General features: G+C 39.6%; 2 protein-coding genes across 8 annotated transcripts; both read left to right on the top strand.

Moving 5' to 3' along the window:
• The first annotated feature begins 17,943 nt into the window (after positions 1–17,943).
• On the top strand, positions 17,944–18,564 carry LOC112780882 (carbamoyl phosphate synthase small chain, chloroplastic-like). The gene is made up of 4 exons (XM_072232021.1): positions 17,944–18,022; positions 18,115–18,243; positions 18,322–18,428; positions 18,520–18,564. Exons 1-4 carry the CDS (start codon positions 18,013–18,015, stop codon positions 18,562–18,564), a joined length of 291 nt encoding a protein of 96 aa, XP_072088122.1. The 5' UTR covers positions 17,944–18,012.
• A 652-nt stretch (positions 18,565–19,216) lies between these two features.
• LOC112791149 (uncharacterized WD repeat-containing protein C17D11.16) lies at positions 19,217–25,228 on the top strand. Of its 7 annotated transcripts, none has more exons than XM_025833876.3 (18): positions 19,217–19,639; positions 20,494–20,644; positions 21,358–21,566; positions 21,653–21,832; positions 22,015–22,106; positions 22,188–22,286; positions 22,387–22,507; positions 22,713–22,771; positions 22,874–22,939; positions 23,016–23,086; positions 23,225–23,321; positions 23,603–23,677; positions 23,898–23,996; positions 24,106–24,249; positions 24,330–24,359; positions 24,454–24,516; positions 24,639–24,716; positions 24,801–25,228. In XM_025833876.3, exons 4-18 carry the CDS (start codon positions 21,691–21,693, stop codon positions 24,873–24,875), a joined length of 1,311 nt encoding a protein of 436 aa, XP_025689661.1. In that variant the 5' UTR covers positions 19,217–19,639; positions 20,494–20,644; positions 21,358–21,566; positions 21,653–21,690; the 3' UTR covers positions 24,876–25,228. The 7 variants fall into 7 exon arrangements, with proteins under 7 accessions (XP_025689661.1, XP_025689659.1, XP_072089503.1 ...); XM_025833874.3 differs by having other exon boundaries at positions 21,648–21,832; XM_072233400.1 differs by having other exon boundaries at positions 19,243–19,639; positions 20,546–20,644.
• Positions 25,229–25,560: the final 332 nt, after the last annotated feature.

The raw sequence follows: 25,560 nt of genomic DNA, 5'->3' as shown, positions 1-25,560 counted from the left end.
CATACAAGAGGCAACCATATATACTCAGCTCAACCTTACTCCATGCAAGAGGCAACCATACATACTCAACTCAGCAAGTGAAGGTGCCTTCATCCAAGCAGCACGCAGGCTGCAAGTTAACCACGCTACACCACGCGTCGGCCATCCAAGCAGCACGCAGGCTACGTGTTAGTGGCACTTCACACGTGTCCACCATGAAGTAGCACGCGAGCTGCGTGTTAGTGTTGCTTCGCCATTTGTCAAGCATGCAGTAACACGCAGGCTGCATGTTGCCCCGTGTTTGTATGCAAGAGACAGGCCCCCTCAGGGAACAAGCGTCATTTATGGTGGGAGGTTAGGGGTTGGTAGCGTCTGTGTATAAGAGTGGTGGGGCTGGGGTTGATTGCTCATTGTATCGTTAAAAGGTGGTGAGGTTGGAGGTTCGTTGCCTTTCATTGTTGACGGTGATGAGGCTGGAATTTTTACTCGTTGGGGTTTAGGGTTTTGAATTAGTTTTAAGGTTGAGAGTGAGATTAAAATAATTAAAATGGTATGTAATTATACGTCTCTTAAAGATCATGTGATCAATTATTTGCGACATCCTAATTATATAAATTTGTTATTTTTGTTTAATTTATTAGTATTTACTTCATTAACATTAATTTAGTAGTTTGTTATTATTTATTTGGATATTATTATTCTAAATGTAATGTTAAATATTAATATAAATTGTAATAATGTTAACTTTTTTAAAATTAATATATATTTTTTATTATTTATTAGAATATGATATTTTATATTTTTAATAATTATTAAAATTAATGAATATTATTCTTTTTATTTTTTATTAGAATATGATATTTTTGTTAATTTTTAAATTAATAAATAAGACATATATTTTTTAAATTTTTTGGTATAATATTGTGGTTATTGTTATGTTATGTAAATTTTGATGATTAAATTAAAAAAATAATAAAATTATTTATACATAAAAATTTGAATTTTTTGTGATTTTTTTGTTTCAAAATCAGTATTAGGATTATAAACATATATTTTGCTGGCCAATAATATATAATTATATGTTATAGTGAAACTAACAAAGAATATAGATGTGAATAACAATAAATTTGAATTTTTGTAATTGTTATTTATTTTATTTTCTGTTAAAAGAAGTTATAAGTTTTATTCGTTTTACTATCTATTAAATTAATTCCTTTTGTGGTTGAATCTTTTGCCCCATAAGCTTGACCAACCAGAGACGTGGCATTCGGAGGTTGAGCAAGTCTTATGGATCACAAAATTTTACCAGCTCTCGAGAGTTGGAGTGATCAGACGGCATTCCGCGATGCTAGCTGCTCTTGTGGAAAGGTGGCGGCTGGAAACACATACGTTTGTAATGCTAATGGGTGAGGTTACAGTGATACTGGTGGATGTGTTACAATCGATGGAGAGGTTGAGACTGGTTGGACCGATAACAGTCACGACTTCTAGGTCACGTAGAACCTCGAGATACTCGGCAACAAACCCGAAGTCAGCAGTTCCTCCAAGAGCTACATATTAGAGACACACAACCTTTGGACACATGGGAGTCTGTTATGCGCTATGTTAGGTGTCACATCTTCTATCTGCGATAAGTCGACGGCATATGCCCACGCAAAGTATCTACCACTGCTCCAGAACTTTGATCAGATCGGCAATTACAGTTGGGGTCAGCTTGTCTCGCGCACCTTTATAGGTCACTGTGCCATGCATTATATACGATTGTAAGGAGATGGATGGCCCACTTGATTTATTGTTTTCTTGGGCGTAGGAGCATATCACGTGGCTGGCACCGATTCCCCGACACCAGCTTCCGCCGGCGGAGATACCGGTGGCACGCAGGTAACAATCATTATTTTATTGAAATTTAACGTGTATGTTATTTATGTTTCACTGGCAAGATGTAATTCAAATTATGTGGATAATATTCTATGTTGCTAATGGAATCATCATCCAGAGCCCCGAAAATGGCGAGATATGACTCAGCGTCTATTAGGCACGCAATCGACTTTATGGAAGAGGTGAGTATGGTTTTTGAGGTTTTCTGTTATAATTTATAGTATTATTAATAATCTATTGTCTCTCGAATTATTTTGCAATTTGTCTAGAGGCCGTATGCCGGCATCATCATTCCTGCGGACCTACACGCACACCTTGATGTCTGTGATACAGTGGGGCTATTGGTGTCATTCGAGTGTGTCGAATGGCTTCCTGCGGACTGAATGGTTCGCCAATACGGATATGCATAGCCCCCCCTCTGGCAATACAAGCCATACCAGTTGACACGCATTGCTATACTCTTCAAGGAGTACAGCACCATGACTGGCGCGGGATTCATGACGAATGGATACAACAATGAGGTAACGGCCACAACAGTCGTCTGCGAGATCGGGGTCTGCAACCAATTATCGACTTCACCCTGTATGTCGATTATTGGAGTTGGTACGTTGGATCATACAGGATGTACCTGAACTTGTCAGAATTCATTCATCAGCACCCACCATAGTATCCACTGCAGCAGCCACCTCAGCAACCACCTCAACAGCCACTGCAGCATCTGCTGTCCTTGAATACCCAATGTTGACCACAAGCTTCTGCAAGTATGTAACCTTGAATTCCCTCAAGAAGTTGCTGCCAATGTGCCGAATACAAAATATCTACCAGTCTCTCGAAGGTTTCCAATCACCTCCGCTACGATTTACTACGGCCCGAATTGACTTATGACGACCGGAGATTATCCCCACGCCGTCTTTTTTTACAACATGTGCTCGTAAATTACTGAGAAAAAATATCACGTATCAGCAGTCTCACCCTCTACAATAACAAAAGCAATCGGTATAATATTTTGATTCCCATCTTGCGCAACTGCAACCAAAAGGCAACCTTTATATTTTCTGTATAAGTGGGTTCCGTTAACCTGAACCAGTGGCTTGCAATATTTGAAAGCTCTTATGCATGGATTGAAGCTCCAAAATACCCAATGAAGTATCCTAACACCGTCCACCTCTTGACTCCTGTTATACAGGGATCATGTTTCTTTAGACTTTTGAACCAGGCATCTTCTGAACCATCGCCAAGAACCACAACGGAAAAGCTTGGTAAGATTCTTTCCATCCACCGAAAATTTTGGCTATCGACTTCTGCTTTGCCAGCCAAGCCTTCTGGTAACTAATATTGTAGTTAAATCTTGCCTGGACCTCCGTAATTATAAATTTGACCTTTATGGATGGGTCGGATTCAACCAATGGCATTATAGCCTCAGCAATCGTGTCCGAGTCTAACTTGAAGTGATCCTGTGAGATCATTCCCATGGAACACGTGTGCCTCCTGTTGTATCTCCGAATATCTCAACAGGCTTTTTCCTGTATCAAGTTGGCTCGGATAAGCCAGTCACACCCACGTCCGTAAGTCTTGTACTTTGCATAGAATGTCTGTGGCTCGGATTCATAAACAACGTAATTGACTCCTCTCGAGATAGTGTAATGATTAACAACACTTATAAGAAAACAAATTTGTCGTTCATTGATCCGCTAAAACAAAATCAAGTAAACATAATACCCACTGCTCACGTACCTATGTTTGCATATTTGAAAAACTCTGGTGCATGCATGGAGTCAAATTTCAAGCTACGCATAAAGGGTAGAATGTCCATCGGTTGACTAACTGCGGTTGGAACCAATAAAGTTTCCGCCACTACCTCACCTCCCACATCGCCGTCCTCGTCCTCATCATTGGCTCCGTACGTAGCTTCGAACTCCTCATCGCTATCATTGTTCATTCCCAAGTACGCCTCAACTCTGTCATCTTGCACATTTGGGTCATGTTGAACCTCATATGCAACAATATGCTCAAACTCAATGTACAACTCAATTCTCAGGTGTTACACCTGAGTTTGCTGGTAAATACGAAACATCCGCTGAATACTTGTTTCGTCGACTATTGGCATAACCTCAAATTGTATCAGGCCACCAAATTCGACAACCGAACTCCTGTAGAGAATGCTTTGCTTTTTATAGGTAGAATACTCACCTCGCAGGCTATGTGTTGCTAATAGGGGTGGCAATATGTCCCTTACCCGCGGGTACCCAACCCGACCGCACCCGGTCGGGTAAGATTGGGTGCGGGTAGGGTTCTCGTGCGGGTCGAGTAGGGTGCAGGTTGAGTCTCAACCCTACCCGATCAACCCGCACTCCATATATATGTATATGTTATATAGTTATATAAAAATATGTTTTAAGTGGATGTTGAATCAAATACCTCTCACTAAATGTAAAATATCCTTAGCCACTAAAAGAAAATTATTAATTGATAATTCAATATTCTTTTTACATAAAAATTAGTTATATTTTAAATTATCATCAAGTTATATAATAAAATTGTATCTTTTTTATAACCCGCAGATAGGGTCGGCTACCCGCGAATAGGGTCGGGTACCCGCGGGTTAAGAGCGGGTAGGGTTAGGATTGGATCCAAACCCTACCCTACCCTACCCATTGCCACCCCTAGTTGCTAAACCATCCAACCAAGGTCTGCCATATGTGCAACACGCAACCTGCTTGTTGCCTGCCACGTAGGAATCATGCATCATGCGTGTTGACGGATGAGGATCACGTGTCAACACGGAGCTTGCGTGTTGCTTCAGATTTGGACACGTGTCCAACATGCTGAGTCAGCACGTTATCTACATGTTTTGCATGCATGTCTGCAACGTCCACCTACTTATATATACACCAAAAACTTCAATTTCTAAAAAAAAATATATATCTTTATTCCATATTTAAATTCTTTAGCCGAAAATAACGTGTCAACATAAAAATAAAACTGAAATATTTTCTTGATCCAACCGATTTTATTGGACACTGGTGAACCAGTGAATTTTTTAAAAAGGACCGGTTCGAAATTAAAATTTTTGGAAAAAAATTAAAAAAAAGGAGTAAAGGACAAATCCGTCTCTGACCTTTTTTTTCGCGGACATTTTCGTCCCCGAGGATTGAGAAATACTTTCATGTCCCTGAACCCCTGAAAAAATGGACATATTTATCCCTCCGTTAGAGTCGCTCCGTTTGGCCTGACGGAAAATGGTGACATGGCTCCCATGGCGCTGACCTGGCCGTTACGGGCTGCCACGTGGCAGTGATTATTTCGAAACAGGACATATAAGTCCCCGCAACAAAAACGAAGCCGTTTTTGTAACCTCCCCCAATCTTTCAAATTTCTCTGCCCTTTTCTTCTTCCTTCGTCCTTTTTCCCTTCCATTCTTCTTCCTCGGCCCCTGCTTCCATCACCGCCGCACAGCCGCACCTCCATCAACCACCATCAACGCCGGTGACCTCCTCCGTCCTTCTTCTTCTTCCTCTTGCGATTCACTCAACCTCTCTGCCCAATTTGGCCATGTCCGCATCACCGTGGAATTCATAGACTCACTCTCTGCTCTCCAATTCCACTAAGCAATTCTTCTACAAATAGCTGAAACTCCAAACGCCTCAACGTCCTCACCTAAACCCTCTACCATGGACCCTCAATCCCAGCCTTCCCTAAGTCCAAACCTAAATCCAATCCCTAATTCAAATCCCAACCCTTCAATGTCAGCGCAATTGTCGTCGATCTCAAACTTCTCTCAACAACAATCTCCTTAAATTCACAATATCTTTTCCCCTTCTCTCCCCCCTCTCCCCTAAGACCCTCAGCAATCACAACAACAACAACCATAACAGCAGCAGCAGCAACAGCTTCAGGAACAATCACAGCAACAGCAACAAACGCAACAGCAGCAGCAACAATCGCTTGTGATGCAGCAGTCTCAGGGGATGACCATGAACCCTATGTCCCAATTCCAACTCTAGCAGACCCTCCAGCGGTCCCCTTCGATGACGCGGGTCAATCAAATGCAGTCTCAGCAGCAGCTTGGCGTTATGTGGCAGCAGGCCGGGTTGTACGGCGGCCAAATGAATTTCAACAGTTCTGCTTCCGTGGCAGCTCAGCTACAGAATCAGCAGCAGCAGCAACAACATCAATTGGGAGGGTCAAGTCTTTCGCGCTCGGATCTACTGGGGCAGAGTGGGCACTTCCCTATGTTGTCCGCCGGATGACATGGGTCAGAATGCTCCCTTTCTTCCTTCACCCGCTTCACCCTCACATTGCATTTGAAGGATTAGGCTCAAGGATTTCATAGATTGGGGGTGGAAAAGAAACGACGACGTTTTGGTTCCTGAGACTAATACGTCCTCTTTTCAAAAATTTATCCCACGTGGCAACCCGTAACAGCCATATTAGCGCCCCAAGAGCCACGTCACCATTTTTCGTCAGGCCAAGTGGAGCGACTCTAACAAAGGGGTAAATATATCCATTTTTTCAGGGGATCAGAGACATAAAAATATTTCTCAATCCTCGAAGACAAAAATATCCACGAAAAAAGAGACGGATTTGTCCTTTTTTTTGTTTGGTGGATTAGACAACCCCCAATCTTAGATACCCAATGAATTGGACAACCCCCAATCCTAGGTACACAATACATACCTACACATTCCTCATATACTTACCAATTTTTTTTCCTCCATTGAAGTTGGTAGAACTCGAACCCGAGACCTTTGAGATAGAGAGGGGGCAAAATGCCGTGTTAGCTATGGCACATTGGCACAGATTTGTCCTTTACTCGAACCTACGCTATTCACACTCACAAGTCACAACACAGCAGAGGCAGAGCTCAAAGCATCAACCTTCTCTGTCGCCGCTTCTCGCTGGCCCCCGCGTCGTCGCGGCGCCGCACGCGTCTTCCTCTGCGCCACCGCGCCGCACGCGTCTTCCTCTAACTGCGGTTCTATGCCTCCCTCTTCTCTACTTGGGTGGTTTCAGACCTGTGTGTTGTACTACGGTGCCGCCAAGTTCACAATGGCAACAAAATCTTTGGCTTTCTCTGTCACTGTGAGTGACCTTTCCAAGAGTTTCGGTTCCGAATTGCTACTATCCACTTCCAAAGTTCGCGTTTTTACCCTCAGATGTTCCGCGGTAACCACCCCCATCCCCGTTTCATCATGGGCACCTCAACAATCTTGTAAAGCAATGTTATTTAAACGTTACATTAATCGTTCTTATCGTGTTTTAAACAAATTCTTGAATGTTTACTAATAGGGTCTTGAGCTTTTCTTGTTATTACAGACAATATTTAAAAGCTTGTTCTTTTCATGCTTTTGTTCTTTTTCCCTCTTAACTTCTTAAGCTAAGTTATGCATCCTGATAGCAAAATACTTGTAGCCTGTTAATTCATGACGATTTTCTTTTTGACTTTGATATAAAGATGTTCTGTTTAGCTTTTGTAAGTTTATGCTTGAAGTGGTTATTAGCCAGACCTTAAAGATATTGATGCAGTGTTTTTTTTCCCCTGCTTTATAAATAGTTAAAGGGGAAAGACCTTGGAAGACATTAGATGCTAGGCTTGTTTTGGAAGATGGATCAATCTGGAAAGCAAAGTCATTTGGTGCTACAGGAACCCAAGCTGGCGAAGTAGGTTTCAATACATCATTAACTGGGTAAGATGAAGTATAAATCTTTAGGCCGCCTTTGTTTACAGAGACAGGACACTGACTGAGACACAAAATCGTATTTGGCAGAGAAGACATGGACAGAGACAATGTGTCCAGAGACACTGAATTAGTGTATTTTGTGTCTATCCTGACAGGAAGGACACGGAGACACCAACAAGGGACATAACTTATTTTTTATTTTTTCTTATAATTATATTTTTTATTTTTATATTTTTCATCTCAAATTTTTTGAATGAAAAAAATGAGAATAAATTAAATTTTCATAATTTGTTCTAATTTATCACCAAACAGAATACAAGAACACAAAATTTTGTGTCTCTGTCCATCAGTGTCTTGTCCTAACCTGTTCTCAGTGTCTTGTCCTATCCTGTTCTTAGAAATAAACGCAGCCTAAGATCCAGAGTCTTCTTATTGGCATGTCTTCAATCTGAATATGTGCATATAGGTTGTTTACTTTGTTATATATGTGCTTTGCAGGTATCAAGAAATTCTAACTGATCCTAGTTATGCTGACCAGTTTGTGCTAATGACAAACCCACATATCAGTAACACTGGTGTAAATTTTGGTGAGTATTCATATTATTGGTCTCTCTAATTTTTTTTATTTGGTGAACTCATTTATGAATTACATGTTTATGCTCTCATGCTAGATGATGAGTGATGAGCGGATAATTTGTACGCTTTTTGGCATTGTTTTTAGTATGTTTTTGGTAGTTTTAGTTGAGTTTTTATTATATTTTTATTAGCTTTTAGTTAAAATTCACTTTTCTGGACTTTACTATGAGTTTGTGTGTTTTTCTATAATTTCAGGTATTTTCTGGCTGAAATTGAGGGTCCTGAGCAAAAATCTGATCCAGAGACTGAAAAGGACTACAGATGCTGTTGGATTCTGACCTCCCTGCACTCGAAGTGGATTTTCTGGAGCTACAGAAGCCCAATTGGCGCGCTCTCAATGGCGTTGGAAAGTAGACATCCTGGGCTTTCCAGCAATATATAATAGTCCATACTTTGCCCAAGATTTGATGGCCCAAACCGGCGCTCAAAGTCACCTACAGAAATTCCAGCGTTAAACGCCGGAACTGGCATAAAATTTGGAGTTAAACGCCCAAACTGGCATGAAAGCTGGCGTTTAACTCCAGAAAAGGTCTCTACACGAAATTCCTTCATTGCTCAGCCCAAGCACACACCAAGTGGGCCCGGAAGTGGATTTTTCTGTCATTTACTCATTTCTGTAAACCTTAGGACACTAGTTTACTATTAATAGGATCTTTTGACATTGTATCCGGACCTTATGACCTCATAACATTTTACACGTTTCTTTGTGTACTTCCACAGCATGAGTCTCTAAACCCCATGGTTGGGGGTGAGGAGCTCTGCTGTGTCCTGATGGATTAATGCAATTACTACTGTTTCTTATTCAATCATGCTTGCTTCCATTCTAAGATAATACTTGTTCTTAATCCGGATGAATGTGATGATCCGTGACAATCATCATCATTCTCAACCATGAACGTGTGACTGACAACCACCTCCGTTCTACCTTAGATTAAGTAGTTATCTCTTGGATTCTTTAATCGGAATCTTCGTGGTATAAGCTAGGACTGATGGCGGTATTCAAGAGAATCCGGAAGGTCTAAACCTTGTCTGTGGTATTCTGAGTAGGATTCAATGATTGAATGACTGTGACGTGCTTCAATCTCCTGAAGGCGGGGCATTAGTGACAGACGCAAAAGGATCACTGGATTCTATTCCGGCCTGATTGAGAACCGCAAGATGAATTCCGCTATGCTGTGACAGAGCATATGCAATCGCTTTCACTGAGAGGATGGGAGGTAGCCATTGACAACGGTGAAACCCTACATACAGCTTGCCATGGAAGGAGACTTGCGTGTTTGAAGAATACAGTAGGAAAGCAGAGATTCAGAAGATGGAGCATCTCCAAACCTCAACCTATTCTCCATTACTGCAAAACAAGTATCTTTTTCATGTTCTTTTGCTTTTTACAATCAATCCTGATAATTTCTGATATCCTGACTAAGATTTACAAGATAACCATAGCTTGCTTCAAGCCGACAATCTCCGTGGGATCGACCCTTGCTCACACAAGGTATTACTTGGACGACCCAGTGCACTTGCTGGTTAGTTGTGCGGAGTTGCAAAAGTGTGATTGCAATTTCGTGCACCAAGTTTTTGGCGCCGTTGCCGGGGATTGTTCGAGTTTGGACAACTGACGGTTTATTTTGTTGCTTAGATTAGGACTGTTTTATTTTTGTTGGTTTAGAGTCTTTTAGTTGAGTCTAGTTCATATTTTAAGTTTGGTGTCAATTGCATGCTTTTGTTTTTCTGTTAGTTTTTCGAATTTGCATGTCCTTAGTTTCTTTTTGATCTGTAAAAGTTCTAAGTTTGGTGTCCTCTTTGTGTTTTTCCTTTAAAATTTTCGAAAAAATTAGTGTTTGATTTTCTAAAATTTTAAGTTTGGTGTCTTTTTGCTGTTTTTCTCTTTCCTCTTTTTAAAAATCAAATCTTTTTCATAAAAGTTTTTCAATCATATCTTTTTAATTGCTGTTTTCAAAATCTTTTTAATTAACTAATTGATTAAGTTCTCAATTTGCTTTGATTTTATTTTCTTTTTGGTTTTCGAATTTTTCTTTTAATTTCCTTTTATTTTATTTTAATTTTTTTTCGTCTTATTCGAAAAAAAAAATAAGCAAAATTTATCTCTTTGCAATCATTATCATTTCCCTTTTGTCCATTATGGACTTAAGTGGAATTGATCAGTCCAGAAGGACTCTGGGGTCATATGCTAACCCCATTACAGCTGCATATGGGAGTAGCATCTGCACGCCCCCCATCAAAGCAAGCAGCTTTGAGCTAAATCCTCAACTCATTATCATAGTGCAGCAAAATTGCCAGTATTCCGGTCTTCCACAGGAAGAACCTACTGAGTTTCTGGCACAGTTCTTACAAATTGCTGACACAGTACATGATAAAGAGGTAGATCAGGATGTCTACAGACTATTACTGTTTCCATTTGCTGTAAAAGATCAAGCTAAAAGGTGGTTGAATAACCAACCTACAGCAAGCATAAAGACATGAAAACAGTTGTCAGACAAATTCCTGAATCATTTTTACCCTCCAAAGAGGATGACACAGCTAAGGCTGGACATCCAAGGCTTTAAACAAGAGGATAATGAATCCCTTTACAATGCCTGGGAGAGGTATAGAGGTATGCTTAGGAAATGTCCCTCTGAAATGTTTTCAGAGTGGGTCCAGTTAGACATTTTCTACTATGGGCTTACAGAAAAAGCTCAGATGTCTTTAGACCACTCAGCTGGTGGATCTATACACATGAGGAAGACAATTGAAGAAGCTCAAGAGCTTATAGACACTGTTGCTAGAAACCAATATTTGTACTCTAGCAATGAGTTCTCTCCAAAGGAGGAAGTCATGACAGTAGTCAATAATTCTAATCCTCAAGAACAGATGATTGAGCTTAATCAACAATTACTCCTGATGACAGAACAGTTAGCAGAATTTAAAGAGATGCTCTATGAAAATAAAGTTGCTAACAAGAACATAGAACTGCAGTTGAGTCAAGCAAAACAGCAGATATCTAAACAGATAACAGAAGAATGTCAAGCAGTTCAACTGAGGAGTGGGAAGACACTGAACAACACCACTCAAAAGAGCAAAAAGTCAAATAAGGAACAATTAACAGAGGATAACCAAGCCACTGTCCAAAATCCCTCTGAGGACAGTAAGAGCCCAGAGAGGAATACTTTTGGCGTTCAAACGCCAGAAAGGGAAGGAAAACTGGCGTTAAACGCCCATTCCTTGCCCAGTTCTGGCGTTCAAACGCCAGAAAAGGGAGACAAGTTGGCGTTAAACGCCCAATGGGTAGCCAAGTCTGGTGTTCAAACGCCACAAAGGAGTCAGACACTTGCAAGTGCTGATAACAATCCCTCTAACAAGGCTTCTTCAACCACTTCTGTAAGGAATAAACCTGCAGAATCTAAGGTTGAAGAATATCAAGCCAAGATGCCTTATCCTCAGAGACTCCGCAAAGCGGAGCAGGATAAGCAATTTGCCCGCTTTGCAGACTACCTAAGGACTCTTGAAATAAAGATTCCATTTGCAGAGGCACTTGAGCAAATACCTTCTTATGCTAAGTTCATGAAAGAAATCTTAAGTCATAAGAAGGATTGGAGAGAAACTGAAAAGGTGTTTCTCACTGAAGAATGCAGTGCAGTCATTCTGAAAAGCTTACCAGAAAAGCTTCAAGATCCAGGAAGCTTTATGATACCATGCACATTAGAAGGTGCTTGCACCAAGACAGCCCTATGTGATCTTGGAGCAAGCATCAATCTAATACCTGCATCCACTATCAGAAAGCTTGGGTTGACTGGAGAAGTTAAACCAACCCGGATATGCCTCCAACTTGCTGATGGCTCCATTAAATATCCATCAGGCATAATAGAGGATATGATTATCAAGGTTGGGCCATTTGCCTTTCCAACTGACTTTGTAGTGCTGGAAATGGAGGAGCACAAGAGTGCAACTCTCATTCTAGGAAGACCTTTCCTAGCAACTGGACGAACTCTCATTGATGTACAAAAGGGGGAAATAACCTTGAGAGTCAATGAGGATGAGTTCAAGTTGAATGTTGTTAAAGCTATGCAACATCCAGACACATCAAATGACTGCATGAGCACTGATATTATTGACTCTTTGGTGGAGGAGGTCAATATGACTGAAAGTCTTGAATCAGAGCTAGAGGACATCTTTAAAGATGTTCAGCCTTATCTTGAGGAACTAAAGGAAATAAAAGAAATTCAGAAAATTCCTCAGGAAGAAGACAAGCCTCCTAAACCAGAGCTCAAACCATTACCACCATCCCTGAAATATGCGTTTCTAGGAGAAGGCGGCACTTTTCCAGTGATCATAAGCTCTGCTTTAAATCCACAGGAAGAGGAAGCACTAATTCAAGTGCTAAGGACACACAAGACAGCTCTTGGGTGGTCTATAAGTGATCTTAAGGGCATTAGCCCAGCAAGATGCATGCACAAGATCCTATTGGAGGATGATGCTAAGCCAGTGGTTCAACCACAAAGGCGGCTAAATCCAGCCATGAGGGAAGTGGTGCAGAAAGAGGTCACTAAGTTACTAGAGGCTGGGATTATTTATCCTATTTCTGACAGCCCCTGGGTGAGCCCTGTCCATGTTGTCCCCAAAAAGGGAGGCATAACAGTGGTTCATAATGAAAAGAATGAACTGGTTCCTACAAGAACAGTTACAGGGTGGCGTATGTGTATTGACTACAGAAGGCTCAATACAGTCACCAGAAAGGATCATTTTCCTTTACCATTCATAGACCAGATACTAGAGAGACTAGCAGGTCATGAATACTACTGCTTTTTGGACGGCTACTCAGGTTACAACCAAATTGCAGTAGATCCTCAGGACCAAGAGAAAACAGCATTTACATGTCCTTCTGGAGTATTTGCCTACAGAAGGATGCCTTTTGGTCTGTGTAATGCACCTGCAACCTTTCAGAGGTGCATGCTCTCTATCTTCTCAGATATGGTAGAGAAATTTCTGGAAGTCTTCATGGATGACTTTTCAGTGTTTGGAGACTCATTCAGCTCCTGCCTTAACCATCTAGCACTTGTTCTGAAAAGATGCCAAGAGACCAACCTAGTTTTAAACTGGGAAAAATGTCACTTTATGGTGACTGAAGGGATTGTCCTTGGGCATAAAATTTCAAACAAGGGAATAGAGGTGGATCAAGCTAAAGTTGAAGTAATTGAAAAATTACCTCCACCTACTAATGTTAAGGCAATCAGAAGCTTTCTGGGGCATGCAGGATTCTACAGAAGGTTTATAAAGGATTTTTCAAAAATTGCCAAACCTCTGAGTAATCTGCTAGCTGCTGACACGCCATTTATCTTTGATAAGGAGTGTCTGTAGGCGTTTGAGACCCTGAAAGCTAAGCTGGTCACAGCACCAGTCATCTCTGCACCAGACTGGACATTACCATTTGAACTAATGTGTGATGCCAGTGACCATGCCATTGGTGCAGTATTGGGACAAAGGCATGGTAAGCTTCTGCACGTCATTTATTATGGCATCCGTATCCTAAATGATGCACAGAAGAACTACACAACCACAGAAAAGGAGTTACTTGCAGTGGTTTATGCCATTGACAAGTTCAGATCTTATTTAGTAGGATCAAAAGTGATTGTGTACACTGACCATGCTGCTCTTAAATATCTACTCACAAAGCAGGATTCAAAGCCCAGGCTCATAAGATGGGTGTTGCTTCTGCAAGAGTTTGATATAGAAATAAGAGACAGAAAAAGGACAGAGAATCAAGTAGCTGATCACCTGTCAAGGATAGAACCAGTAGTAGGAGCATCCCTCCCTCCTACTGAGATCTCTGAAACCTTTCCGGATGAGCAATTGTTTGCTATTCAGGAAGTTCCGTGGCTTGCAGACAGTGCAGACTATAAAGGTTCTCCTTCAGTAACCATGGAGAGGAAGCATGAAGAGCTTCTCTCAAAACAGAGTCAAACAGAGCCCCCACAGTCAAACTCTAAGTTTGGTGTTGGGAGGCCACCACCAACTTCTAAGTTTGGTGTTGAACCCCCACATTCAAACTCTAAGTTTGGTGTTGGGAGGTTCCAACATTGCTCTAAGCCTCCGTGAGGCTCCATGAGGGCCCACTGTCAAGCTACTGACATTAAAGAAGCGCTTGTTGGGAGGCAACCCAATGTTTTATAATTAACTTTTTTTCTTTTGTTATTTTATATTTTTTGTAGGTTGATGATCATGAGAAGTCACAAAATCAATTGAAAAAGCAAAAACAGAATGAAAAACAGGAAGAAAACAGCACACCCTGGAGGAAGAACTCACTGGCGTTTAAACGCCAGTGAGGCTAGCAGTTGGGCGTTTAACGCCCAGTCTGGCACCATTCTGGGCGTTTAACGCCAGAAAGGGGCACCAGACTGGCGTTAAACGCCAGGAAAGGGCAAGAACCTGGCGTTAAACGCCAGAAATGGGCACCAGCCCGGCGTTAAACGCCAGAAATGGGCACCAGCCCGGCGTTTAACGCCAGAATTGGCTCAAAACGTGATTTTTGATGCCATTTGGTGCAGGGATGACTTTTCCTTGACACCTAAGGATCTGTGGACCCCACAGGATCCCCACAAACCCCTCACCTATCAAATCCCATCTCTCTCTTCACCACTCACCTCCATAAAACCCCACTTACCTCATCATCCAAATTCAACCCACTACTTCTTCCCCTTTTGGCCTAACCACAAAGCCATCTCCCTCTCCTCCATTTCTTTTTCTTCTACTCTCTTCTTTCTTCTTTTGCTCGAGGACGAGCAAACTTTTTAAGTTTGGTGTGGTAAAAGCATTGCTTTTTGTTTTTCCATAACCATTTATGGCATCCAAAGCCAGTTCAACTGAGAAGGCATGACCTCAAGCCCATCACTAAGAAGAAGATGGAGCAAACAAGAGACCCCTCTCATCATGAGATCCCTGAGATATCTCAAGGGATGCACTTTCCTCCACAAGACTATTGGGAGCAACTGAACACCTCCCTAGGAGAATTTGGGACAACTAAGGGTGGAGCACTAAGAACATGCCATCCTCCTCCATGAAATTAGAGAAGATCAAAGAATCATGAGAGATAAGCAACAAAGACAAGGAAGAGACATTGAGGAGCTCAAGCACTCCATAAGACCTTCAAGAGGAAGAACAAGCCGCCATCACTGAGGTGGACCCGTTCTTTAATCTCCTTGTTCTTTATTTTCCTGTTTTTCGAATTTTAGTGCTTTATGTTTATCCATGTTTGTGTCTTATGATCATTAGTGTCTTAGTGTCTATGCCTTAAAGCTATGAACATGAATCCATCACCTTTCTTAAATGAAAACTGTTTTTATCACAAAAGAACAAGAAGTACAGGATTTCAAATTCATCTTTAAAACTAGCTTAATTAGTTTGATGTGGTGACAATACTTGTTGTTTTCTGAATGTATGCTTAAACAGTGCATATGTCTTTTGAATTTGTGGTTCATGAATGTTAAAATTGTTGGCTCTTGAAAGAATGATGAAAAAGGAGACATGTTACTGAGGATCTGAAAAACCATAAAAATGATTCTTGAAGCAAGAAAAAGCAGTGAATAAAAAATAAAAAAAAAGAGAAAAAGAAGGAGAAAAACGAAAAAAAAGGGAGAAAAAGAAAAAGAAAGAAATAAAGTTGTGATCCAAGGCAATAAGAGTGTGCTTAAGAACCCTGGACACCTCTAATTGGGGACTTTAGCAAAGCTAAGTCACAATCTGAAAAGGTTCACCCAATTATGTGTCTGTGGCATGTATGTATTCGGTGGTAATACTGGAAGACAGAGTGCTTTGGGCCACGGCCAAGACTCAATAAGTAGCTGTGTTCAAGAATCATCATACTTAACTAGGAGAATCAATAACACTATCTGGATTCGGAGTTCCTAAAGAAGCCAATCATTCTGAATTTCAAAGGATAAAGTGAGATGCCAAAACTGTTCGGAGGCAAAAAGCTACTAGTCCCGCTCATCTAATTTGGAGCTTAGTTTCATTGATAATTTGGAGTCTATAGTATATTCTCTTCTTTTTATCTTATTTGATTTTCAGTTGCTTGAGGACAAGCAACAATTTAAGTTTGGTGTTGTGATGAGCGGATAATTTGTACGCTTTTTGGCATTGTTTTTAGTATGTTTTTGGTAGTTTTAGTTGAGTTTTTATTATATTTTTATTAGCTTTTAGTTAAAATTCACTTTTCTGGACTTTACTATGAGTTTGTGTATTTTTCTGTGATTTCAGGTATTTTCTGGCTGAAATTGAGGGTCCTGAGCGAAAATCTGATCCAGAGACTGAAAAGGACTGCAGATGCTGTTGGATTCTGACCTCCCTGCACTCGAAGTGGATTTTCTGGAGCTACAGAAGCCCAATTGGCGCGCTCTCAACGGCGTTGGAAAGTAGACATCCTGGGCTTTCCAGCAATATATAATAGTCCATACTTTGCCCAAGATTTGATGGCCCAAACCGGCGCTCAAAGTCACCTACAGAAATTCCAGCGTTAAACACCGGAACTGGCATAAAATTTGGAGTTAAACGCCCAAACTGGCATGAAAGCTGGCGTTTAACTCCAGAAAAGGTCTCTACACGAAATTCCTTCATTGCTCAGCCCAAGCACACACCAAGTGGGCCCGGAAGTGGATTTTTCTGTCATTTACTCATTTCTGTAAACCTTAGGACACTAGTTTACTATTAATAGGATCTTTTGACATTGTATCCGGACCTTATGACCTCATAACATTTTACACGTTTCTTTGTGTACTTCCACAGCATGAGTCTCTAAACCCCATGGTTGGGGGTGAGGAGCTCTGCTGTGTCCTGATGGATTAATGCAATTACTACTGTTTCTTATTCAATCATGCTTGCTTCCATTCTAAGATAATACTTGTTCTTAATCCGGATGAATGTGATGATCCGTGACAATCATCATCATTCTCAACCATGAACGTGTGACTGACAACCACCTCCGTTCTACCTTAGATTAAGTAGTTATCTCTTGGATTCTTTAATCGGAATCTTCGTGGTATAAGCTAGGACTGATGGCGGTATTCAAGAGAATCCGGAAGGTCTAAACCTTGTCTGTGGTATTCTGAGTAGGATTCAATGATTGAATGACTGTGACGTGCTTCAATCTCCTGAAGGCGGGGCGTTAGTGACAGACGCAAAAGGATCACTGGATTCTATTCCGGCCTGATTGAGAACCGACAGATGAATTCCGCTATGCTGTGACAGAGCATATGCAATCGCTTTCACTGAGAGGATGGGAGGTAGCCATTGACAACGGTGAAACCCTACATACAGCTTGCCATGGAAGGAGACTTGCGTGTTTGAAGAAGAAGACAGTAGGAAAGCAGAGATTCAGAAGATGGAGCATCTCCAAACCTCAACCTATTCTCCATTACTGCAAAACAAGTACCTTTTTCATGTTCTTTTGCTTTTTACAATCAATCCTGATAATTTCTGATATCCTGACTAAGATTTACAAGATAACCATAGCTTGCTTCAAGCCGACAATCTCCGTGGGATCGACCCTTGCTCACGCAAGGTATTACTTGGACGACCCAGTGCACTTGCTGGTTAGTTGTGCGGAGTTGCAAAAGTGTGATTGCAATTTCGTGCACCAATGAGGAATCAAGGTAATGCTTCCTTGCGGGTCTAGTAATTAGAAGCTTGAGTATCAGATTTTGTTGACATTCCCTAGAATTGCTTTTCATCAATTTAGCTTTACTTTTTAATCAACTAACTATCGCTTTCTGATTGCAATATCTATTGATTCAGTACCTCAAACTAGAGATTTGCAGAAACTCTAGGTGATTACTTAGCAAAAAAGAATATCATGGGAATTTGTAAGTATTTTTTTTATAGTTCTTTGAGAAATTCTATTATGTAAAATTTGTTGTTTTGGTTTTAACGTTGCTGAAAATTTCGTATACAACAGATGATGTTGATACAAGTGCAATCATCCGCAGATTTCAGGAAGATGGCAGTCTTATTGGTGTCTTGAGCACTGACAATTCCAAAACTGATGAACATCTACTTAAGATGTCTCAATTTTGGGACATTGTTGGTAAGCATATGAACATGAGATTTTCCTAATATTCTTAATTATGGACTACATGGATCATGGATGCTTTTTCATATTTAGGTATTGATCTTATAAGCGGTGTATCATGCAAAACTCCACATGACTGGGTTGATAAGACACAGCAAGAATGGGAATTTAATCCTAAAGTGTCTCAGGAGACTTTTCATGTGAGTATAACCACAGAGTACTATTGCATCCTTCATTTTTGTATAATATTGGTAATTTAATATGCCCTTCATTCTGGTTTATGCATTGTAGGTTGTTGCCTATGATTTTGGAATAAAGCAAAATATACTCAGATGACTAGCATCTTATGGCTGCAAAATCACTGTTGGCACATCTACATGGCCAGAGCATCAGAAACTTTGAAGATGAAGCCAGATGGGAATGGGATACTTTTCAGCAATGGCCCTGCAGATCCTTCTGCTGTTCCTTATGCTGTCGAGACAGTAAGGGATATTCTAGAGAAGGTGTCTGTCTTTGAAATTTGCATGGGCCATCAATTGCTTGGCCAAGCTTTAGGAGGCAAAACCTTTAAGATGAAATTTGGTCATCATGGAGAAAATCATCCTGTTCGTAACCTTCAAACCGGCCATGTTGAGATTAGTGCTCAGGTATGTGGCTCACAGACTTCTCTCTCACTTCTCTCGCTTAATTATGTGCAGTGAATGTGTCCGAAAAGATTGTTTTTAGCATGGTTCTGAAAACCGAACCGGACCGGCCGGTTCAACCGGATTAACCGGGAACCGGTCACTAAGCCGGTCCGGGTAAGGTTAAAAACCGTTTAGCAAAAAACCGGTGAAAAAACCGGTCAAACCGGCGGTTAACCGGTGAACCGGTAGAACCGTCCGGTTTTTTAACGGGTTTTTTGGTTTGAAAGTAAACTCCTAAACGGCGTCGTTTTATCTCTAAAAAAAAAAAAAGAAAGAAAACCCCAAACGTTTGAACCCTACATAGCCCCAGCCCCTTTTGTTCAGTCCCACACCTAACCACACCTCAACCCTAATTTCCTTTCAATCTCCCTCCAACTCCAACGAAGAGCAGCCGCCGCTAGCCCGCCACCATCACCGCCATCCACTCCTCATCGTGGGTCGTCGGTGCTTCTCCCCTCCTCGCCCTGCTCCTCGTCGTTTTTGGCCGTCACCTCTTCTCTGCTTCCGTCAGTCTTCCCGTTGCTGCCTCTTTGCTCCGCACCGTGTCTCGTCGCCGTTGCAGACGTTGCTTCTCCTTGCCGTCGTCGCCTCTCAAAGATCTGCTTGGAGCTGTTGACGTCGCAGTCTCTGTCGTCGTTGTCCTCGAGCCCTCTCTCTCCTTCTCTTTCTGTCCGAGCTGAATTTTTTCCCTCCTTGCCGTCACGTCCCTTCCTCCCTCGTTGCTGGTAAGCGTGCTACTTCAATTTATGATGTTGTTGGATTTTTTGAAATAATGGTTGTTTTGAATGATTCTGTTGAATTTTTTTTTTGCAGAGTTAATTTTGTTGATGGAATTTTGAGTTGGGGTTGATTTTGTTAATTTTGTGTTCTGAGTTGGGGGTGGTTGGTGATATAATTCTGAATTTAATTTAGATGCTGATTGTTGAGTATGACTTCTTTGTTTATTTTTTCTGTTTTTTTATTTTCTAACTTTGGATGCTGAGTTCTCTGTGTTTGGATTTGAGTTTTTATTGTTGAATATTTTATTAGAATTTTTGTTAAAATTTTTTTGATTCTTAATTTTTTGTTGCTGGTGGTTTGACTTTCCATGTAAGTTTGTTATTCTGATTTCTTTTTTGTGATTCTTGAACATGATCTTTTGGGTTCTGGCCTCCAAAAACAAGAAGTGTATGTTGTTGCCAAGGATGTGATTAGAGGTAAAGGGGAATTGCTCTAAGATGATGAACGTGGATAGCAGAATTATGTAGCACCTGTTTGTTGTTGTGCAAAAAGTCAGAGAGAATGAAAGAGAATTTGAGAATGAAAAAAGAAATTGATTTAATTATGATCTGTAGGTTTCCTTTACACTGAAATGGACAAATATTTATAATAAGTTCCTTTAGTTTCTGCTAATACTTACTCTTTTATTCTGTTTTAGTGTTTTCTAATTGCTCGATGGCTCTGATAGTGTTTTACTGGTTCACCAGTTGCTGATGGCTCCTAATTTTTTTGTTCATATTTGCTCATGGTCTGTTGCAAAAATTAGAAATCAAATCATTATTGAAATTTTTTTATTTTTGTTTATCTTTATTGATTTCAGGTTTAGTGTGGTTACTTTATGCTTGTTTTATAATGTTTGTTGCTGGATGAAGTGTGCTTCACTTGGCATGCCTTGTATCTGATGCTGGAATGGTGGAGCTGCTCCTACAATTTAGAGGGAAGATTGCAACTGCAAAATTACTTATTTTAAGGTAGTTATGTCAGTAGTTCTTCTATCTTTTAGATGATGTACTTTATGCTCTAAAGTGCAACTTGCCAAAGGCTGCACTAAGAGGAGACAAACCCATTCGTCTTCATACTGTGTGTCCTATATATTATATGCCTTTGAAATTATCTATCCTAGCTATGAAGATCTACCCCGCCTCTTGTTATATTCTGTTTCTGCACTTGTAGTCACATTTCTTATCTTACTTTATGTGCTAAACATCTAGTTCATGAGAAACTTCATAGAATTAAGGCTAGTGAAACATTGTTATAATTTACTGGATAATGCATGTTTTTCTAAGTAATACATATACATTTGGTACTTTTCAAGTGTTTCAAGTGATAACAGCACTCGAGAGCATTATATTTATGCATGTTTTTTTTTATTGTTGGAATCAGCCACTTTCTGAGGTAGTTATTAAGGGAGAGGGCATTTATTCAGTTTCATTATGATTCATTTTGTGTTCATTTTTGAGATATTTGTTTGGTTGCATCAGACATTTTTGTGAATATGATAAACACATGATTTGGTATGTGTATAAAGTATAAACTTTTTTTCGATTTCTTACGGTACATACAATTAAATATCTAAATGACTTATTGCTTGAGTTTTAAAGTTTATTTTCTAATGATTTATTAGAATGTTGTTAGTTTATAATATAATGATAACGCGTATTTTATTCTAAAACGGTTTTTCCAGTTGAACCACCGGTTAGACCGGTTGGACCAATAAACCAGTGAACCAGTAACTAAAGCAGTTTGAAGACCGGTCCGGTTTTCAGAACCTTGCTCAAGAATGATTTCAGCTATTTCGTGGATACCGATAGGTGCTTCGAAGGCGGAACCCACAATAGCTGAACCTCCTTCCAAGGAAGAAATTCAAGATATAATCACCACCGCCGCCGCCAGGTCTTTCTCTTCTTCTTCAAAACTCACTTAGCCAATTATAAAATTTTATCAAATACTTTACAATACATGTATGTTATGCAGTACAGCAGACAGTGAAAATGAGGAAGAAGCAGGGGATGAACGCATGGATGATGCCGGTGGTGCCGTTGATGAAGTTGTGCGAGCACTCAATGTTGCTGATGCTCTCGGGAAGGCTGATAAATTGGACGATATTGCCCTCGGTTTGAAGGAGCTTGACATGGAACGTTACGATGATGAAGATGAAGGTATACAATAACATCTCAGGGAGTTATCTATCATAGTTAGTTAGTTAGTTAGCTAGTTAGCGGTTTTAATTAGAGTTAGCTATCGAATCACTTAGCATGATATCAGCCATGACTATGGTTAGCTAGCTAGCTCTGTCTCCTTGTGTTGTCTGTGTTAATTTGCATCTTTTTATTGACCTTAGGAGTTGAGGTATTTAGTTCCGGGATTGGTGATCTTTATTATCCAAGTAACGACCTGGATCCTTATATGGATCCTTATATCAAAGATAAGAACGTAAGTTCCAATACTTTGCTGCATTCTGCTGTTGACCTTCATTTGTGACTTCACAACATCATATTGTTTTACATTGTTAAGGATGATGATGACTCTGAGGAACTCGAAGACATGATTATTAATCCAACTGATTCCGTCATTGTTTGTGCTCGTACTGAGGATGATCTCAGTCTTCTCGAGGTAAACAAATCCTCACTTATTGGCTGATGTATTTTTCTTTGATGTTTGTTATGTGATGCAATGGTAGACATATATGAGTTGCGTCTTTTTCTACTACAAGGTTCATATACTTGAGGACGCCGGTACTAGTGAGATGAACATGTATGTCCATCATGATATCATAATTCCTGCATTTCCACTATCCACAGCGTGGCTTGACTGCCTTCAAGGAAGAGAGAAAGGTGGGGAATATTGCCTTTGTCAATGCATCTTGCATGTTTACTCCTTTTTTTTTTAATTAAATATGTTGGTTTTTTGTGCTCTTGTCTGTTTTGTTTTAGTAAATAAGTTCTAAATTCTAGCCTTCGTTTGCATGCTCAAAATTTGACTTGATCCCCTTATGCTTCCTCTACTTTCTATCGCATTATTATTTCATTATCATTGCAGGAAACTTCTTAGCTGTTGGTTCAATGGAACCGTCAATAGAAATTTGGGACCTTGATGTTGTAAGTGAATATGGTTAATAAATTTCGCTGAAAAGTTGGAAACATCATTCAGAATATAAAGTCACTTTCATTGAATACCTTCTAAGCTTTCTTTGTTCCCAGATTGATGCAGTGCAGCCATGCATGGTTTTAGGTGGCATTTCAGAGAAAAAGAAGAAGGGGAAGAAGGTTTGTACATCTTTTTGTGTTGAAGTGCAATTCTGAGTATAGACCCAGTTACTGATTCTGTTAATTGGTTTTGTAGAAATCAATCAAATACAAAGATGACAGTCACACTGACTCTGTACTTGGTCTTGCCTGGAACAAAAAGATCAGGTTTGTTAAATTTAAAACTGGATTTTGGTATTATTTCATCTGTTGGGCACCTTTTGGGACATAAAGGTTTCATTTATTACTTATTTTGAAACTCTATTCTTTTGTACCTCTGATGACAGTCATTCTTAAAACATTCAGGAATGTACTTGCTAGTGCCAGTGCTGACAAGCGAGTCAAGATTTGGGATGTGGCTACTGGGAAGTGTGAGAGTACAATGGAGCATCACTCAGACAAGGCAAGTAGTATGCTAAAGTTCAATCAATTATTACAAATATGAGCTTCTTTTATTTATAAAGAGGACTTTCCCTCTTCATGTCCATCATCTTTTCTTTTCTTTTTTCCCTTAGTTCTAAATAGTGTACAAGCTTAGAAATATTACTTATACGTTGGTAGGAAAGATTTTCACTTTTTTCCTTAATTAAGTCATTTAATATTGTATATTTTGTCTTACTAACATTAATTTAGGTTGCTTGAGTCAATATGTTGTCTGATGCCTTTGTTCATCTATCTTTACAGGTTCAAGCAGTTGCTTGGAATCATCATGAACCAAAAATTCTTCTTAGTGGTTCATTTGATCATACTGTGATCCTGGTAGTGACAGAATGTTGCTTATATACTCTATATTTTTGCATTTCTTTTTTTTATACTGTGATCCTGAAATGGATACTTATTACACTGTAGATTTTGGTTGTATAATATTCATGTGCCAAAACAGACTTTCTCTTTAAAAATGATAACATTGGAATTTCTGTTTGCCTTTTTTCCTAGTTATCTAACATTCTAATGCTTTCAATGCTTTTACACTTTGCAGAGGGATGGAAGGATGCCATCCCATCCTGGTTATAAGTGGTCAGTCACAGCTGATGTCGAGAGCTTGGCCTGGGATCCACACACTAACCACGATTTTGTGGTGTGTTATGGTTAATTTTGATTTCTCGTTTCAGTGATTGGATTGGTAATTGTATTTTTATGGATGCATAGTTTTAGCTTCACTAATGATAATTAAATTGTGCTTCTAGGCGAGTCTCGAGGATGGTACTGTCAAGTGTTTTGATGTTCGGACCGCAATGTCTGAATCCACATCTGATCTAAGTTCTACATTTACTCTTCATGCACATGACAAAGCTGTTACCTCAGTATCCTATAATGTGTCAGCACCTAATGTATGTATTTTCAATGTTTTGATGAGAAATACCAAGTTATTATGTACTCAGTTTAACCATACCTTGTTGCCTTCTTGCAGCTACTTGCTACTGGATCGATGGACAAAACGGTAATTGTGAAGTCCGTTTGTTGTGTTCCTATCCTATATACTATATCTTGCAGAATTGGAAATCATCTCATTCGAGTACTATTATTTGTTGCAGGTAAAGCTTTGGGATTTATCGAACAACCAACCATCTGTTGTGGCATCTAAAAACTCCAATGCTGTAAGTTTGCTTCTTTTATTTGTTGAGATTTACCCGAAAGAAAAAAAGGTATTCTCTAGTCTGAATCATGATACAAGTGTAAGTAACACTGATGACTTCTGTTTTTGGATGCGGCTTTTCAGGGAGCTGTATTTTCTATTTCGTTTTCAGAGGACAACCCCTTTGTGTTGGCTATAGGAGGCTCAGAGGGAAAATTGCAAGTGAGTGAAAAGTGCCACAGAAATTCAAATGTGTTCTTGATAGATTTTTCTGTGAAATTTACTATTGTCACTCATACCTTGTAGGTTTGGGACACTTTATCTGAGTCTGCTGTCTCTCGGCGTTATGAAAATTACAACAAGAATAGAACTCGGTCGTGATATAATTGAGTCATAATAGCCTTCCGGTCTCCCCTTCGTGTTATTGGTAGGCTAGAAGTATTTATGTTTGATACAGTTGTTGCGAATAATTAGAATTTATTTCAAAAAAAGCTGTATTTTTTAATAATAGGTCCCATGACCAAAAGAAAAACAAAACTATTTAACATAGGTCTACTCGAACCCGCAACCTAGAGGGAGTCTATGCCTTTTTTTTTTCTTTTTGGTCGGAGATAGTATTTTATTTTAATTATTAAATGAATATTATTTTAAGTGGTGTAAAATTGAATAGGCTTTTTATGCTCATCGCTTTATCGCTTTAATTTAATTTAATTTTTTTTTGTAATTAACTTCCTGTATTATGCTTTGGACCTTTGGTAATGTCATCACTTAAGTATTATGTTTTAACATATGACAACTCAATATTGATTCAAAAGCTGTAGAAAAATAACAAAATAAAGATTATAAGATACCTGTCAAGAGAATTATGATAGTGATAATTAGTTGTACCGTTTGTCCCAATAATATTAAGAGCATAATTTTATTGTAGTTTTTTTGATATCCCAGAGTATACTAAGATTATATTACAACAAAAGCTGCAAAGTTTAATCAAATTAAACAATGAAATTAATTCAATCACACTTTAGTCACAATTAACCAAAAAATCTAAACCCTTAAATATTTAAAC

Source organism: Arachis hypogaea, chromosome 3 (assembly GCF_003086295.3).
Source record: "Arachis hypogaea cultivar Tifrunner chromosome 3, arahy.Tifrunner.gnm2.J5K5, whole genome shotgun sequence".
Lineage (NCBI taxonomy): Eukaryota > Viridiplantae > Streptophyta > Magnoliopsida > Fabales > Fabaceae > Arachis > Arachis hypogaea.
The sequence above is the reverse complement of the archived record's forward strand: the minus strand, read 5'-3'. Positions and strand labels throughout refer to the sequence as shown.

What these genes read in the sequence shown, in the direction of transcription:
- LOC112780882 (XM_072232021.1), top strand. An exon ending in TCAATTTTGGGACATTGTTG is followed by an intron (nt 18,244 to 18,321) that starts GTAAGCATATGA and finishes TTTCATATTTAG; the next exon opens with GTATTGATCTTATAAGCGGT. An exon ending in TGTCTCAGGAGACTTTTCAT is followed by an intron (nt 18,429 to 18,519) that starts GTGAGTATAACC and finishes TATGCATTGTAG; the next exon opens with GTTGTTGCCTATGATTTTGG.
- LOC112791149 (XM_025833874.3), top strand. Translation starts at nt 21,454, where the DNA reads ATGATTTCAGCTATTTCGTGGATACCGATAGGTGCTTCGAAGGCGGAA. An exon ending in TTGATCATACTGTGATCCTG is followed by an intron (nt 23,678 to 23,897) that starts GTAGTGACAGAA and finishes TACACTTTGCAG; the next exon opens with AGGGATGGAAGGATGCCATC. An exon ending in CATCTAAAAACTCCAATGCT is followed by an intron (nt 24,517 to 24,638) that starts GTAAGTTTGCTT and finishes GCGGCTTTTCAG; the next exon opens with GGAGCTGTATTTTCTATTTC.